This window comes from Lotus japonicus, chromosome 3, assembly GCF_012489685.1.
Source record: "Lotus japonicus ecotype B-129 chromosome 3, LjGifu_v1.2".
NCBI classification, from domain to species: Eukaryota; Viridiplantae; Streptophyta; class Magnoliopsida; order Fabales; family Fabaceae; genus Lotus; species Lotus japonicus.
This window is the reverse complement of record NC_080043.1, coordinates 22753703-22773032: the sequence shown is the minus strand read 5'-3', so window position 1 is coordinate 22773032 and position 19330 is coordinate 22753703. Positions and strand designations below refer to the sequence as shown.

General features: G+C 33.5%; 1 protein-coding gene and 1 long non-coding RNA gene across 2 annotated transcripts; one reads left to right on the top strand and one right to left on the bottom strand.

Annotated features, from left to right (window-relative positions):
* The first annotated feature begins 6739 nt into the window (after positions 1-6739).
* On the top strand, positions 6740-7220 carry LOC130742977 (uncharacterized). The gene is made up of 2 exons (XR_009021311.1): positions 6740-6846; positions 6946-7220. It is a non-coding gene; the product is annotated as an uncharacterized LOC130742977 (long non-coding RNA).
* Positions 7221-15885: 8665 nt separating this feature from the next.
* LOC130746903 (protein KTI12 homolog) lies at positions 15886-17482 on the bottom strand. Its single transcript, XM_057599686.1, has 2 exons — positions 17176-17482; positions 15886-17080 (listed from the first exon to the last, which is right to left on the bottom strand). Exon 2 carries the CDS (start codon positions 17017-17019, stop codon positions 16111-16113), a length of 909 nt encoding a protein of 302 aa, XP_057455669.1. The 5' UTR covers positions 17020-17080; positions 17176-17482; the 3' UTR covers positions 15886-16110.
* Positions 17483-19330: the final 1848 nt, after the last annotated feature.

The window sequence follows — 19330 nt, the reverse complement described above, 5'->3', positions numbered from 1 at the left end:
TTACACAAATTTTTAGGTGATCATAATAAATTCACATAAAAAGTAAATGAAATGGAACTCTTCTTACATATTAAATTAAAAGTTCATACACACTCAATTAGTATCCGGCCACAGTTCTTTTGGCATGCCTTAAATTAGTGTTGCCTCAAGAATATTTTGCAACGACTCTATGCACTAGTCTCAGTCTATCAGATATTCAGATATAACTCTACTCAACGAAGTAATTACCTTACCTTACTGAACATTACCTATGGCTACTAAGGTTCCCAGTGAATACCCCTTTAATTTGAATCTCAAATTACTAGTGGTCCAAGATTTTATTCAAGATAAGACACATCGCAGTTAAAATAAACTACATATAAATATATTATAGTAAGTGTTTGGGTAAACAACTTAATTAAACGCTTATGGTAATTAACGTTAAATCACATAAGCACTTGTTCCTAAGTTTATTTGTGAAATTTATTGAAGGCTTAATTGCAACTTTGGTCCTCGACGTTTACCAATGCCACGATTTTGGTCCCCCACCTAATTTAATTACATGGATGGTCCCCGACGTTGTAGGTCGTGTGCAACGTTAGTCCTACCGTTTATTTCTTAATGGAGGAGACTTACGTGAACGTTTAGTTGGAGAGAAAAATGAGGTATGAGGAGAGAGGGAAGCACGTGAGTATAATGTGAACCTTATATGAACCCATTATACCCAAATCTGAAACCCTAGGGATCTAAATCGTGTTACCTTCTTCGTTCTAGGGAGGTCAGGGGTTTGAGTATAATGGGTTCAGATAAGGGTCACGTGATACTCACGTGCTTCCCTCTCTCCTCATATCTCCTTTCTCTCTCCAATTGGACGTCCACGTAAGCCTCCTCCATTAAGAAATAAACGGTAGGACTAACGTTGCACACGACCTACAACGTCGGGGACCATCCATGTAATTAAATTAGGTTGGGGACCAAAATCGTGGTATTGGTAAACGTCGGGGACCAAAGTTGCAATTAAGCCTTTATTGAAATTAGCTGAAATAGGTTATGAATATTGGGAGTTCTTATTCATAAGCTAATATGAACAACTTATGAAACTAAGCTCGAAAAGCTTAGAGGTAGGTCTTAACTATTTACATAAGCTCTCACGAATCACTTATACTTAGAAGATGAGCTCAAATAACTTCAGCACTACTATAACCAGAGTAGTTGGTTACTATTTGTAGCAGATTACTTATTTGTTACTAGTGCAACCATAGATTTTCTTCAAAAAAACAATGGAATCAATCAAATATACCATATTTCTTTCTCAAACATTTGGCTAATGTCTCACGCATTAGCATTACACATATAAAATATCAGGAAAAGGTCACTACTAAGTACTAAGTTTCCTTACATGTAGTTCAAAATTGTAATTGGCAATCTATCAACCACAGTCACACTAAGCAAAGTTAAAAACATATTGATCTCCTCATCTTTCAACCGCTCATGATCTTGAAGTCATATACAAACAAGAGGGGGGAAGAAAGAAACTTGATCAAGGTTTCTCTGATGAATGGATTCTAGAACAGCCACCAGAGCCTTGTGTGTTATAGTTGACAAATCTGCTTGGAGCAGAGTTATGCCTAACACTTTTTGGCAAGCAACCCTTCACTTCTCTTCCTTGGAAAACTCTCTGTCTGTGATGATGATCCAACTGTGGCTTCACATAAGTTTCAACTTCTGATGAAACAAGTGGCCTTGTAACTGTGCTTGGAGCACTTGGGGGAATGATCCTTCCAGCCAAGGCTATGTCAAGAGAATTTAGTGAAAGAAGGAGGCAAATGGCAAGAAGGGAAAAATGTGTAGTAGTAGACATTGCAATATTTTGAACTTGTGCTCTCTGTTTTTGCTTTGAGGGTGTGAAAGGAGGAGAGGTTTATAAGAGGTTTTATTATGATGCAAAGGGTGTGACACTAAGTGCCTTAAATAGGCTCGTGAATATTCAGAGTTCATGGGTAGTACGATATATTACTTACTAATGGGGTTGTGGTGGTGATGGTGAGTTGGCAGGGTGGGTGCACCTTTTGTCTGTGCAGGTAAGTGAGGAAGCTCGTGAGTTCTTGTTATTGCACTCATCCAAATATTTTCAAAATCTAACTTTTTATCTGCAAATGCCACATGGCATAGGAGAAAGAAACCTTCTAATTTATGAGCCTAAGAAATGGGAAAAATCTAGCAGCCACTCTGCTTTAGTGTAAAAATTCATGATTTTGGATGCCTTTGATAAACCGTTGAATTGAACTTTTATGTTAATAATAATTACCTTAACTCATAAAAAAATAAATAAAAAGGGGATATAGGTAGTATATCAGTTTAATCATAAGTCAATTTAGATAATCCACTTGTCTTCAATATCATTAGTCCATTAGGCTTGAGTAAAATTATTTTATGAGTGATTTAGACTACCCAAAACTTATGCAATTGTTTGGATAATTTTATAAAAGTAGTAGCTTATAGCTTTAAAGTAGAGCTTATAGCATATTCATAAACTTCTTTAAATAAACATTTCCAATGATAAACATTTAATTAATGTCATGAGCATTTAGTTAAGTTATTTACTCAAGTGCAACGTTAGAAGGTTATCAAAATCAGCTTAAAACATTAAGCATACCACATATAAACTAATACAAACAAAGATTCATGTAAGTTTTTATGCTAGAAGATAAATTCATATAAACTCATCCAAACAATAAACATACCAATTGTCAAGCGAATGGGGAGCTCATTTAATAATCTAGTTACGGGCTTTGTGTGTTTTTCTTCAGGGCAGTTGATTAGCCATTATAAGAATTCAAGACAATTACTAACAAGTTCCAATCACCGACTTTAACCATAGTCTTTAATTACCTCTCATTAAATAGGTTGGTAACGCTATAAAATGAGCAACATCTATCTTTCTTTTAGGCTGGCAGCTTTGCTCCCCAACCACAAATTGTGAAAAAGCTCCCCTTATATTAACAACACCCTCATCCACAAAGTTTCCATTTAATACTTGATTACTTAGTAGGGAGCCAACACTTCATAGATGTGACACGTTCAAATTCAATGAGGATTCAATTTCAACTGCAACTTACAAGTGAGCATACTATCTTTGAAAATCTGTTGGTGTCAATGTAAATAAATATTAACATGCATTTGAAGATAAAAGTTAATGAAACACTTCTTATGAATTGTGATTAAAGTCTAAAATGTAAAGTTAAGTTAAAACTAGAGAGAGAAAGAGAGAAATTTTTACAGAAAAATATATAAGAAATAAACATTTTAGATTGAAAAATAATTGTGTACGGAATAAATTTTATGTGGTGGACGTGGCGGTGAAAGAACGATAGTGTTTAGGGAAGCATCTTGGAGGATTAAAAAATAAATTATGTGAGGACAAGTTCTCTTGGATGTTCGCGGTTGGAAATGTAGGCATATGACCAATGCAATCTCCCCTGCGCTTCATTCGACAAGCAGCAATGGAAGCACAAGTGGGGGAGGAGCCATGGTGATGCAAGTGTTTACATATAGGAGCTGGAATCTAGGGACTAACTGTATGAGATGCGCTGCGGTGGTATTGGATGTTACAGGTCAATGGATCTCAGGTGTCTCCGTAAGCTACGGGCATGAGAACGCTTTTTTTAGCAGAGCTTTTGGCAGTGGAAGCAAGTTTGAAGCATGGTTGAGACTTGGGGCTTCAAAACAATGTGTGCTCTTTTGATTGTACCGACATGATGTAGGTCTTTCAAAACCAAGTTGATGTGCGAACGTTTTAGGCACAATATACTATAACAAGAATCTCGACTATGCTTGATTGGGATTGGACCGTGTCCTTCACAAAGCATTGGCAAACAGGGACAAAAATCACATGCAGCCGATCTATTTGCTCGCAGAGCCTCTCATGAACGTTCACCCTTGTCGCATCTGGAGGATTCATCATTTAGAGGTTGTTGTCGTGTTGTGCCATGGTGCTTTAGAGTAGTTTTTGCTTCGTTTTTACTTTCCTATGTAACAAAAAAAAAAAATTAAATATTGTTCTAGTAGGAAATTGCTAGACTGGAATAAGGACGCATGACAATGTCAAAGGGATGCTTCATTAGGGCTTTCTTCTTTTTATTATTTTTGTCCGGCTATGTGTACACCATCCCTGCAATAAAAACAAATAAAATAAGAGACGACGAGGTGGACGAGCTCCAAGCAGTAATCCATATGAATTAGCAGAAAGCTATGCAGAAAGGAGGAGGGCGTTAAAACTGAAAGGATTCAGAATAATTAGTTGATAAAAGATAAAATATATTAACTCATATTTATGGTTAGACTCATAATTCTTGTTAAATAAGGAAACTAATTGATTCTCACAATCCTAATTAAATAATGAAACGAATCAATCTAAACAATAATCTAAATTACCTTATCTAAAACATTCATTCATCCATTCATAAATGATTGCAAATGTCAAATAGTAATAGATGATTGGTTTAAGTGGACCCCTGTAGCTACAGGGAGACCTACAAGAATATGTCGAATACATATGATTGCCTCCGCGAATAATACATATGTTAAACAAAAATAAAATAAAGGATAGCAAAACAATTAAACTTCCCTCTAATTTCCTCTCCCATGTGCAATTTCAAACATTTTAATTCTATGATGTGTCCGTGGGAACAATTGGTTAAGTTTGGTCTCAAACATAATAGACATAGTTGCACATTGCAGTGTAACTACTGACAGGAATAATGAGCCCAAGCTAAAAAAGAATGGAATTAAGATTCAGTGCCTAGAAGCATTTACAGAACCTTCTATATGGTCGAACCCCCAATATAAAGTGTCATAAAGTGTGTAAACTTTACCATTTATGATTCATGATATTAATAAATATACAAACCGCTGAATGGATGAAAGAGGCTCAGCTTCCACGAGAGGGAGCTTGAGTGAAATCGAATTTGAAATGCATCTAACTCATTTAACATTTAATATGAAATAGGCTGATATTGATTGCGAAGGGGAACTTACATTGTAAAAGGTTCAGAAGAGCCAGACCCAAAAATTTACTTTGCTCACGTGAAACATGTCACTGCTTGCTTGGAGTGTTATTTTTTTTTCAATTTTGTTCTGCAAAGTGCTGTTTCATCATCAATTTTTACTTTCTTTGTTTGAGATTCAGTTCTATTGCTCAGCCAATAGGTTCAGTTTATGGTGTCATATACAAGAAATTCCCACAGAGAAATTTTCTTCTTATAAGAAAATCATATGCTTTTAGAAAATAAAACTTCTTAAAAAAATGGAAGCACTCCTGTTGTTTTGTTTGCAGCATAAATAATACATGGGCATGCAACTATTAGTTCTAATTTCTCATTATTATTTAATATTTATATGTAATTAGTAGAGAAAAGTATAATTATGGGTCAATTTGAAATTCGAATCTATATACTTTAGAAAAGAGGAAGCTTGTGAGACCCACCTTGCTGATTTGGCACTCCAAGAATTACTCTCACCCAACCTCCTTCTTTGCCTAACAAGTGTCACCCTCTTATTGATTTGGACCAAAACATTACAAAGCTCATTTTCATTTCAGTTTTGTATGGAGGCCCATTATTGAAAGCTTATATATTGAATGCTGATTTTTTATTATTTTTTTTAGCCATTCATTAATTGCTAACATAAAATATCCACATTAATGGCTGATTAACATTTTGACTATTTCAACTATTTAATTACAAATAATTTTTGTTTTGCACCACAAGATCCATTTGTTTAAATAGAATTATCATTTTTCAAAAATATTCGAAACAGTTTTGAATTTCCTATAATTACTCATTACCTGTGCGAGGACCGTCGACAACGCGTTTCTCAGTTTTTTTTTTAAATCAACGCGTTTCTCAGTTAAATAACGCGTTTCCTATAATTAATCATTTCCATAAATGAGAAATATTGACCTATCATTCATAATAATTATAAGTGAACCGTACGTTTGTAATATTATAATAAATGGAATCACTATTTAATATCATGATTTGTAACGCACGGGGTAATATTTTAATATCTTTTTTGCTACATGGGTAATATTTTAATATCATGATTGATACATTCCATTCTTATGAAGAAAAAATTACCCTGGAATTAATTGAATTTCCTATTTTGAGTAGTAAATCACCTTATGCTATTAAAAGTCACTATAAGCGTACGATTGAAATTTTGGTTGAAAAAAGAAATAGCGCCGGCTAATTTCAAATACCATGCATAATATTACCTTAATTTTCCTTCCTTTTTTAACTTGCATTGAGAAGTAACCCTAATTCTGAAATTTATATATAAATCACCTCATGCTATTCTTCAACTTTATCAATCCTTCCATTTTCCACCAACTATTAGCTTTGAAAATTCTGAATATTACCCGTCAAACACTCATCTTTTTGAACTCAACTTCCGGGAGGATACGCCCACTATCGGTGAGTCTTTATTAATTATTTTGTAGTTATATTATTCGCACAATATTAACAATTTCTGATATCTGGAAATTTTAGATATAATCGGTGTTTTGAGTAAGGTTGGACGAGTACAAGAGTTCACAATCCTTAGAAAGATTGAGAAGGTCGTCCGAATTGATCGACCTTTCTGCAGCAGGGTAATTTAATATGCATTCGTGTACTCATTTATAATTACGTTTATTTTTTTTTCCAATACACCAAAGAACCTAATTTTGTCTTTTATTGATATAGCAGAGCAAAATTGAATGTGTTTTGATTGGGAAATTTGTACAAGAATATGTTGATTTCATTTCTGCTGGTCGTGCACTCGGTGCAGTTGTTTTGATCCAACTTGCCAGAGTAAAAAATTACCCAGGTACCTCGACCACTAAAATTGTTCAACGGAAAAATATATTTTTTTTATGAGAAATTTTTTTAGTCTATTTTGTAATGTTGTTTTTTTTTACTGATGTAGGAAATTCCAATAGATATATATGTGCTGGAATGGAGCCAACCAGAATTTTGTATCAACCAACTCTTTGAAGAACCTCTGATGATCAAGTAGCGCTCCTAGCTATCGTCTGAACGTGAACAAAATAACTGCCCTTATTTTGTTAATAAATCTCGACAAATGCACGGCAGCATCATCTCCATGAAGTATCTATGGAGATATTTAGGTTGCATGGTCTGAAATATGGAATACATAATTCCTTTTTCATTTATATTATGAAAAGTTGTTTTGTTTGTTAATTCTTTGGGTGGGTTGTGACCCAATTCCAATAATCAATTCTGTGATGTTAAGTTACTTTTAGAAATTTAATTAATAATTCAATGCATGGAAATTTAAGTAATAATTAAAAATCTTATAATTGAGGTGGAGTAATAATTAGGTCGACCAAAATGGACTCAGGTTGTGAGTGTGCTCGGCTCAACCCACTTATGGGATGGGTTTAGTTGGAAAAATACAGGTTTACATTTAGGTGAATGCTTTTTCTTCGTTCAATAACTTAATGGGCTACACAAATGAAAAAAAAATTATTTTCTTATATCTTTTTAAAGTATGATCATTAACTACAGAATAACATAACTTTTGATCACAAAAATAATCATAATGGAAATACATAAAAATTTATTAGGCTTTATATCACGCTCATAGTGTGTAGCCTAATTATCAACAATGATATATACACACCTCATTTTTTAAACACTTCATTTCCACCTATTTTTGTTTCTTTTCTTCCTATCTCTCACCTCATTCCACCTCTTCCACCTCTTTTTGAGGTGTGTAAGTAACATTTTCCGCCTAATTATAGACGGAATCTGAAAATTTGCGTATAAATTTTGTATGCTCTTAAATATTTTTTGTTTTGAACTAGCAAAATATATTGACAGAGAGCACTAGGAGTACTCCAACCCAAATAATAAATATATTTAATTACAAAGATAAAGGGAATTACAAATTTCCTTTCTAAATTAGTGTCCCTCCACCATCCCGTGCAGAGTCAAAAAACCTCGATCAACATTAATCTACCACCAATCATTAATTGAATTCAAAACCAAGTCTACAAGGAACTAATCTCTAAGAAATCAAAGGTGCTCTAAACAGTATCTTGGGATGGAGATCCAATCATAGGTTGAGAAATCAAAGGAAAACGTACTCCACCTAACATGTTCTCCATTTTTTCACAAGTCAAACATCAGTTTTTGGCTAAGGAACCAAAATCAAACACTTTTACCAAACAGTGACTAATATGACCCTTAACCCTTCTTTTTATTCTTGACAGTATAAAAAGATTTCAAGCAGTTTATTGATCATCTAATTTGAAGGTTTATTGGCGTGTCTATAAGGTTTGTTTAAGATTTTCAAATTATACACAATTTATATTTGTATTGGTTATTGATTATTACTCTTATGTAAATTTTTCTTTTGTAGGTTCTATAGCTCAAATATGCTTGATTGACAACATGATTGGTTATGAAGTTTTTATCATTAATCATGGACTACAACTTCTAATAAGGGTTAATGTTGTTGTCATTGTTATGTTTAACTTATTTCAATTTCAATGTAATGCATTCCTTAAAAACTGGGTTCTTATTACTATTCAAGTGTTGCCATTGTGAGGTCTATACAACCTCATCAAATTAATATATTTATTGTGGTTCATTCATCTACATGTTTGTAACATATGTTCGGTTCCATATCTGTTCTACTTACTAAAAAGAGCCTAAACTAAGTTAAAACATATTTCTACTAATTCATCTTTACAATAAATTTAATCGCCGTGCAACGCACGGGTAAAGAACACTAGTGAGTATTTTATTTTGAGGAGGGCATTAGTTTTTTAATATGGGTTAATTTCTCTTTTTCACTCTCAAAAACTTATCTTTACATTGGAAATTAAGTTATGGGTAATTTTGGAAATTCATCAATATTCGAGAACAAATTTTGTTTTTTGAAAGTGGTCAAAATAATAATAAGGTGTGTGAAGTAGTTGGTTGATTCTTATATTAAGGACTGAAGAGAACATTTATTATTTTACTTACCAAACAAAATTACTTTTACCAGTATTGTTGGTGTAGGAATGTAGGTGACATAGAAAATTGCAGGTGGTAGTTAAACTTAGAAGTTAGAACTGTGTTACCAATTATTTTCAAAAGTAGTAAAATTACTATCATTGGTAGTGTGATGAGCTGCAAATGTGCTACTCACCAATAACTTTGATGTAGTACTTGCTGGGTAGCATGTCAAATGAAACTTCATAAACTAAGTGGTTAAACAGGGTGGGATAAAGGTGTTGCTGTTTATTATGAAGCAGTAGGGCTTTAACTGAAGTGGTTCTTGCGTTCGGTGGAGCCACCGTGCTAATTAATTGCAACCTTTATGGAGTAAGGGTCCAGGCCCACTTTGATATGCAGCTCACTTTAACCATTTTAAGATGTTATATTTTGACAAAAAAAAAATGTTATATAGTGCTGAGAATTTAAGTGAGTTGAAGTCTAACATTACTTAAATATGAGTGAGTGAAAGACTTTATAAAAGATGTGGCTCATAAATCCAAACAAGTTTTGAATGAAGATATAACGTTGGGTTCTCTTGATGTCTTATTTCCTCGGGCCATGTGCGGTGAAAGCTTTATAAAAAATGTGACCCATATACTCATTGTTTTAAGATTTTGGGTAAAGATGTGATGTAATCTACTACTCCCTCCGTTCCTATTTAACTGTCCGGGAAGAGAAGAAACACATATATTAAGGAGTGCAATTAATTTTGTTGGTTTTCATAAAAGTAGTATTTGTTTTCCATTTTTACCCTTTAGATTGCATTTTATCTTTCTTCATTTATTGTTCTAATAAGGGTATTAGTTGTAAAACATCATTTAATGTTCTTTTAAAATGCTAAATAGACAGTTAAATAAGAACAAATTATTTTTCTCAAAGTGGACAGATAAATAGGAACGGAGGGAGTACATCTTAAAAGAGAGACATGAAATCACTATTCATAAGAGAACTTTCAATCTGGGCCATTGATTTTAATTTCTGATCAAACGGTTATTCAATTCCTCAACTAACCACTGCCACAACCAACCACAGTCCCATCACTCACTTTTCCTCTCATACCATACGCTACAACCACCAACTCCACTCCCATCAGCAAATCAGAGGTGAAAGGAGGAAGAAGCACCAAAGTAACAGAAACAAAAACAAATTTTTATTAATAAAGATTCAAACTTTACATCAAAAAATCAAACTTTACACTAAAAATGGAAACTTTTACACAGCATATTGATATTTACATTAAAAAAAATCCATCTTCAGAGGCTAAAATGTCCGGTCTGGCGTCTTGACTCGGATTTTGGTGAAAAAATCCTTGCTAGGATAGCTCAGAGCCTTGCACGTAACAAATCGTTGTAAAATCTCCGATTAAGGTGCTTCTTGACTCGGATTTGGAGGAAAAATTGTGGCTTTGGTGGCGGTTGGGATAGGGATTTTCGTGGTTCTGGGTGGGTTGGGATGGTGGTTGGGAGTGGAAGAGAGAGAAAAAAAAGAGGAAGAAGAAAAAAATCATTGCTTGGGGTAGGGTTGGGTCCAGATTGAAGCTTTGGTGGCAGTTGGGGGAGAAAATGGTGGACAGGACAAAAGGAGAGGAAGAAACCGATGTGGAGGAAGAGAGAAGAAGATGAAGAATCAGAGAGAAAGAGAGAGGGGCGGCTAGGTTAAAATGTTAGGAAATGTGGTTTGGGTGTTGTTTTTATTTTAAATTGGGTTTCTTTTTATTTTGGTCTTTTGGATATAAAACTGGGCTGAGAGGCCCAGCATTTGTTTTCAAATTACTTTTTTTGTTTTGCTATTTTATCAATATAAAACTTTGTTTTTTAAGAAAGCATTTTAAAAAAATCAATTTTTTTAGAAAGCAATTATTAATATAGAACTATAAAATTAAACAAACCAAAAAATAATCAACTTAGTATTCGAATAAAATAAAATGCATTTCAAAATCAAAAATCCCAAAACAATAATCTTTTTTTAAATTTCACAAATAAAATGATATCAGCTTTTTAAAAAATCCCCGTACTAAAAGACTTTTTACAAAATCATTAAGGTCACCATATTACGGTTGCACATATGTTAAGCCACCCATTTATGGTCGAGTTTTATTAATCAAATCGTTATAGATAAATATATGTTATCATTTATAGTTTTTCTCTTCTTCCTTTGGACGAAGTTATCTTTATGAAAGCATTATTGTAATTCACCTAATTCAGTAGATATTCGATTTAATCCTGTTGTTTTAATTTAACCTCTTAAAATGAGATTAGTTGGAGCAATTTTTTAAATAATCTGATGTGATAAGGTTTCCAAAAACTTATTCATATTTATAAAATTTGATATAGATATGTGAAATTGTTGAAAGGTATAGTAGTGTTTGCAAAACGTTAAATTGATATATTTTTGAAAAGTTAGATTATTACACTGTTACAAGTATATTTATTAATAGTATATTTTTAATTCACTTTGAAGATTGGTATATATTTCTTATTATTTGTCATGGTATTTTATAGTTGATATAATTTAGCTTTGGAATTGAATATGAAGTGAAAGTTGGTTTTTTCTTCGAATGTTAGCAGAAGTGGAAGGACAAATTTGATGTAAGGGATCGAAAAGGTCAAGTGTGAATGGTACAGGGTTCGAAGCTTGTGGATGAAACACTGTTACAAATAGATCTATTAAGAGTATATTTTTTATTCACTTTGAAGATTGAAATATATTTCTTATTATATGTCATTGTATTTTAGAGTTGATATTATTTAGCTTTGGAATTCAATATGAAGTGAAAGTTAGGTTTTTCTTCAAACGTTAGCCGAAGTGGTAGAACTAATTTGACGTAGGGGATCAAAAGGGTTAAGTGTGAATGGTACAGAGTTCGAAGTTTGTGGATGAAACACTGTTACAAATAGATCTATTAAGAGTATATTTTTGATTCACTTTGAAGATTGGAATATATTTCTTATTATATGTTATAGTATTTTAGAGTTGATATTATTTAGCTTTGGAATTCAATATGAAGTGAAAGTTAGGTTTTTCTTCGAACGTTAGCTGAAGTGGTAGGACTAATTTGATGTAGGGGATCGAAAGGGTTAAGTGTGAATGGTACAGGGTTTGAAGATTGTGGATGAAACACTGTTACATATAGATCTATTAAGAGTATATTTTTGATTCACTTTGAAGATTTTAATATATTTCTTATTAAATGTCATAGTATTTTAGAGTTGATATTATTTAGCTTTGGAATTCAATATGAAATGAAAGTTAGGTTTTTCTTTGAATGTTAGCCGAAGTGGTAGGACTAATTTGACGTAGGGGATCGAAAGGGTTAAGTGTGAATGGTACATGGTTCAAAGATTGTAGATAAAACACTATTACAAATAGATCTATTAAGAGTATAATTTTGATTCACTTTGAAGATTGTAATATATTTCTTATTATATGTCATAGTATTTTAGAGATGATATTATTTAGCTTTGGAATTCAATATGAAGTGAAAGTTAGGTTTTTCTTTGAATGTTAGCCGAAGTGGTAGGACTAATTTGATGTAGGAGATCGAAAGGGTTAAGTGTGAATGGTACATGGTTCGAAGCTTGTGGATGAAACACTGTTACAAATAGATCTATTAAGAGTATACTTTTGATTCACTTTGAAGATTGTAATATATTTCTTATTATATGTCATAGTATTTTAGAGTTGATATTACTTAACTTTGTAATTCAATATGAAGTGAAAGTTAGGTTTTTCTTCGAATGTTAGCTGAAGTGGTACGACTAATTTGACGTAGGGGATCGAAAGGGGTAAGTGTGAATGGTACATGGTACGAAGCTTGTGGATGAAACATTGTTACAAAAAGATCTATTAAGAGTATATATTTGGTTCACTTTGAATATTGTAATATATTTCTTATTATATGTGATAGTGTTTTAGAGTTAATGTTATTTAGCTTTGGAATTCAATATAAAGTGAAAGTTATGTTTTTCTTCGAATGTTAGCTGAAGTGGTACGACTAATTTGACGTAGAAGATCGAAAGGGTTAAGTGTGAATGGTACAGGGTTCGAAGCTTGTGGATGAAACACTGTTACAAATAGATCTATTAAGAGTATATTTTTGATTCACTTTGAAGATTGGAATATATTTCTTATTATATGTCATATTATTTTAGAGTTGATATTATTTAGCTTTGGAATTCAATATGAAGTTAAAGTTAGGTTTTTCTTTGAATGTTAGCTGAAGTGGTAGGACTAATTTGACGTAGGGGATCAAAATGGTTAAGTGTGAATGATACATGGTTCGAAGCTTGTGGATGAAACACTATTACAAATAGATCTATTAAGGGTATACTTTTGATTCACTTTGAAGATTGCAATATATTTCTTTTTATATGTCATAGTATTTTAGAGTTGATATTATTTAACTTTGGAATTCAATATGAAGTGAAAGTTAAGTTTTTGTTCGAATGTTAGCCGAAGTGATAGGACTAATTTGACGTAGGGGATCAGATGGGTTAAGTGTGAATAGTACAGGGTTCGAAGCTTGTGAATGAATTATGTATTAACATTATTTGATAACTTGGATATTTCTAAAAGAGGTAAGATAATTGTTTTACTTGAATGTTGTGATGGTGTACTTACTTCATGTGGATTGAGTTGGACATGATTTTTTTCATTTGTCCTAATTGTGTAGAGTTTTTTTATGAAACTTATTTTTTTTTGTTGGTAAGTATGTTAATTTTTTTTGGTTAACTAGAAATTTGCTCTATGGGCCAATAATTTTATGAAACTTTAGGGGGCCCAATATTTTTTGTTGAGTGATGAAATTTAATTTTTTGTTAAATGTTACGGCAGATCTATGATCTTTGTTTTTCTTTTCCCAGAGACGTGAATTTATCATCATAAAATTAATTTTCTTATTCTCTCCCTTTTAGTTTGGATTCACTTTCTCTCCTTCCCATTTCAGCTTTCCATTTTTTGTGATATGAGCTTTGTTTCATTTCCTGTTCAACAATTGACAAACTTGTTTTCGTCCCACTTTGTGCAGCAGTTAGGCTTCGCGTCAGCGTCGTTGTTGCTGCTAATTGCCGAACATGGAGAAGAGGTTCAACTCTATCTCTTTGTAGATCTTCTATAATGTGACAAGTAGGTATTTGACAAATTTTATTTTCTAACATCTTCTTCTGTGTGCATCCAAGTAAGATATTTACTTATTTGATGTAATGTACTAATTAGTACAAAAGTAACAGTAATCATGATTTTCATGTACCCACTCCCAACTGCTTTCAGAGGTAATCATACTTGGAAGTAGATTAAAATAATTTTTACTTGATCATTATTCGTTTACATGACTAGCGTGGGGCAATTTTCTTGTGAAAGTAGGTCAATTGCTTGAGTCCGTTTGTACAATAAGGAAATTAGTAGTTTATGTATTTTTTGATGTGTATTTGACACTGTAATTTCTTTCTGAATATATGTATATTGTTGACCATACCCTGTTGTGAAGAGATTTTCATCATTTTCACTTCGAGACTTCGTATATTTGTAACAAAAACTTTATCATTGTAATTGTGTTCAAGTTATTTTGACAAAGATAAATGAAAATACAACTTTTGTTATACATATTAATGTTTATAATTAATCGTTCATGTCTATATTTCGGTTAAGCTATATTTTGTGTTGTGATTAGTAAGAGTTATAATAATTGGTACGTGATTTAAATAGATGAAGTTAAATAAATTGATTGAATAAATATGATAAATTGAAGAACTGCTCTTCCGTACATTGCACGGATACGGGCTAAAATCCTAGTAATAATGTAATGGTGACTCACACTTGAGGCCAAAACTACCATCAACGTGGCCAAAACTACCCTAGGTAGGTAAACCTTATCTTTTTTCAACGGGTTTAAATAAAAAAAAAATCTGAATTACTAAAAAATAAAATTGGGCGGATGAGCCGGACCAGACTTTGTGCAAGCCAGGAGACTTGACATTCATTCTAATTTCACAGTCATTCATTTAAATTTTACAATCCAAGTTTGACCTGTCACCTATCATAAACCAAATTTCAACGTCAGGTCAAGGCCATAATATGACCTAGCCTATTAGCTTGTTTACAAGCTTATTTAACACAAAATGTGCTCTTAAAGAGGCCAGTAGGCCAACGAGGCTACATGCCTTTCTACATATCATTGCATTTTCATTTGTTTATATTATTAATTAAAATAATATTATGTAAATAGACCAACCTATTAGGCTAAATAGACTTTTTTGATAATCTAAGCCTAGCTTTTTTAATTAATCAAATTGTGCAAAAAGTATAAGCCCGACTTTTTCAATAAACAAAGCTAAGCCTGGCCCGTCCTACTCCCACCCCAACTTGAGGGTGTTAGGTGGACAATACTAGGTGGCAATGGAGGCTGTCAAGCAGTGGTGGAAGTTATTAAGTGAAGGTGGCAGTAGAGTATCGAGTAGTGGTGGTGGCGGCAACGGGAAAGATTGTCATGTGGTTGTAACCATGAAACTGATGCCGATACCCAAACAAGAGTAGGTCATGCCCTTAAAGTTTAAACCTAGTGTCTGGCATGAAGATAACCATGAAATAAACAAATGAAGCTATGTTCTATATTCTCTTCACCATCTTTATTTATCAGCCTTTTCAAGGCTCACATACTTCATCTTTCTTGACATTCCTTAACCTTGAATGTTTTCAATTCAATAGATTTCTCTGCAAATCTATACTTGCGGGAAATACCCCTTTTTATTTAGCCCTGGAGAGGAAGTGTACAAATATACTTAGATCAACTCAGCTTTCTTAAGAACAAAACAAGAGATGTTGATAAATGAGATATCACAAAGGACATGCTCTGAGCCTCTGACAAGAGAACTATGTTATCATCTTTACTTCACAGCTTGAATTGGAAAAGACAGTCAAATGATGGTACATTGAAGCTAAGAGGGAATTTAAAAAACAAAGAGAAGATAAAGCAGTTTATTCAACAATATGCTCTATCTAACTAAATATAGAGCAGCTTAGTATGCAATCCTAGAAAACAGGGCAGCTTTCAAATTCACTTGCAAGCAAGACAGCATATTGTTCTTCAACAAGTTCCAAGTTCCCTGTTCAAGTAGTCAATAAACATTCTTTTTGCACTGTCTGCATCAGAAGGAGGTGGTCGCCCACTTAAACTTGTTTGCCCTGTCAATTTTATGAAGGTACGCCGCATCCTGCGAAGCTCTGGCAGCGCAACTGATCTTGAAATATTGATTGAAGGCAAGTCATTTCCTATAGAAATGCCATTCAGTGGCCCACCAAGAGCACTTGATTGAGCTTCTACTATAGCATTTGTGACCTCCTGCGTGGCCTTGTCCAACTCATAGAGAGAATTTGCATCTGAAAAACGTGACGTTTGAGTTGCAATAGTTGGTTGTAATATTTTCACATCCCGAGTTTTGGAGTCAACCTTTTTGGTTAAGTAGGAGATAGCATCTACAATGGCAGCGGAAGATTTCTCTATCCCATCTCTCTGTGGCCATAACTCAAATAGAGGGGAATCCCATCGGTTTCTTCTATCTGGTTTCTCAAACCTTGTAACCAAATCTTCAAATATTGAATCATCATAATTAGCTTCTCCTTTCTCTCTGCGCTCTTCATTCCATTTTCTACAATGGGGTTCTTCAACATCACAGTAAATCACACAATATCTAATCCCTGCTGCACGAGCCAGGCACCATAGCTCGTATCTGTAACCCTTGATGCTATTCAAAGAATCTACTATGATTATGCTATCTTTGGACAGAGTCCTATCTACTTCTGACCTGAGCACCCCTCTTAAATTCTTCTCTGAGGGCATATTAGCATAGCTCTGATTCCGATCTAGATGAAAGCTAGCTTCATCTATGACCCTCACCTGCTGTTTTGATTCTGATTCTTTGAGAGCTTCAGCCACACAAAGTGCAGCTTTGGACTTCCCACTGCATGGCTGTCCACATATTACAACCAGTGCCATTTGGGGAGAAAAAGTAGTTGGGTTTTCAGCTGATGAAATGATCTCAGTTCTAGGGAACAACCTGCAATATATTCATGTAAGACAAAGGCACCTGGTCTCGTCAGGGCGGAGCAGGGGCAGGAGAAAGAAGAAAGTGGCAGAGGGAGAAAAAGGCACCTGGTAGTTGACGGCTGCTGCTAATGATGAACAGTGGCAGAGGCCAGAAGTAAAAGAAAGGATACATAATTAGGGTTTGGTATTTGGGCTATTCCTAAAAAAGAGTTGGGGCCCAAATAGGCTGTGTTTTTAAAAGTGGGTTGTTTCTTTTAAAACATTTTCAAATTGGGTAAACAAAAAAACACTAGGTAAATATTTTAAACTTGTTTAGTTTTTGAAAAAAATAACTATAATATTTAGTTAATATATTTATTATAAAAAGTGTGGCCATATGTTCCAATATTTAAAAAAAAAAAGACACTTATTCTATTAGAAAAAAAACTAAGTTAATGTATCCTATATCCTACTTTTCATAATATGTTACATGACATATTCTCTATATTTTTTGAGTGTTTTTATATATATATATATATATATATATATATATATATATATGTCGTATCCCCGTATCCTACTCTTTTGATTTTAGCCGTATCGCCGTATCCGTGTCCGTATCGTATCCGTGTCCGTGCTTCATAGGGTGAAACCAATTGAGAAACAACATAGCACATGTTTTAAATTGTGATTGCAACTATATTACAATCCCTAAAATTATGTAAAATTACGGGGAAATGCAATTAGTTGGAGAAGTCTTAGAGAAAGATGATGACAATGACAGAAATGCAGTTGAAGAAGCCCTAATTGGGGTTGCAATACAGTTGTACAGAACAGAAACTTATAAAACTTCAATATTGTGGACGTAAATGGAAATGTAGATCTCAATTTAAAAACTAATAGTAGTCTCTCTTCTTCATTCGGCCAGTCAGAAAATCATATTCAAATATGTTCTTTCAAGTTCATGGATAGATAAAACTAATAGTAGTCTCTCTTCTTCATTCGGCCAGTCAGAAAATCATATTCAAATATGTTCTTTCAAGTTCATGGATAGATAAAACTAATAGTAGTCTGACTAGTCTCTCTTCTTCATTCGGCCAGTCAGAAAATCATATTCAAATATGTTCTTTCAAGTTCATGGATAGATAAAACTAATAGTAGTCTCTCTTCTTCATTCGACCAGTCAGAAAATCATATTCAAATATGTTCTTTCAAGTTCATGGATAGATTGACCTCCAATGCTGATGAGTAATGATGATGAGTTTTCTCTAACTCCAAGGAATGAACAATTTGATTTTAAAATTAAGAATCTAATGTGTGGACACATGGATTCTAAAGACACCCACCTGTCCAATTTGCAGATCCAGTGTTAATTCTCATAGAGGAAACCAAGTTCAAGATGTGGGCAAAAGTGAGAATATTTTGTTAAAAGAGTGTACTTGCATTGAATTCTCTAAAATTGGACCTCAAATTTGGTTTAGCATGATTTACCAATAGACTAGCAATGACTACAGAATGATAATCAAATTAATCTACAAGTACAAGCATTTTCTAGAGTCCAAAAACATTCCCACCAGAAGCTCAATTGAATATATTAACCAACCATATTCAATCCATGGATGCAAAAATAAATAGTCAGGCAATCCAAAACCTACAAGAATCAAAATAGGACATGTGTGGGGCCAAGAATGTCCTGTTGTAGCAAGAATGGACCCACTCTTAGAAGCAACATCACACAAATGATCACACCCCTTACATCGTTCCATCTTAACATATTCATCTTATCAGAGAATCACAAGTGTGACTCAAAGAAGTCCCAGATTGTGTAGATTAGCACGTGTACAATAGTATATGTTAAAAGGGCACAAACACCTATTGCCTTAAGTGGCTTAAGGTTTTGTGGTGTGTGGATGTAACTTAAATTCTTACACATTTAGTATGCTCAATGTCCACACTGCTTTAAAATGCCTTTAAAATATTGGTTGGCCTATTTGCATATTCTCAGCTGATCTGTTCCTCTCCTAGACTCCCAACTTTTTTAATGTGCTCGTTTGATTTCACTTCCTTAACCTTTACACAAATTTTTTTTTATTTAACACCGTGAATTGCATTTGTCTTAGTTTTTTCCCTTATTCACGTGACACTTCAAACTCCCTTGCTTTGGGACATATTACAGATGACTCCTATGGTTCTACTTCCATCTTTCTATAAACCTTTTGAAGTAAACCACACAATATCCATAAATTGATACTACAAATAAAAAGCATACCCAGATCATGGT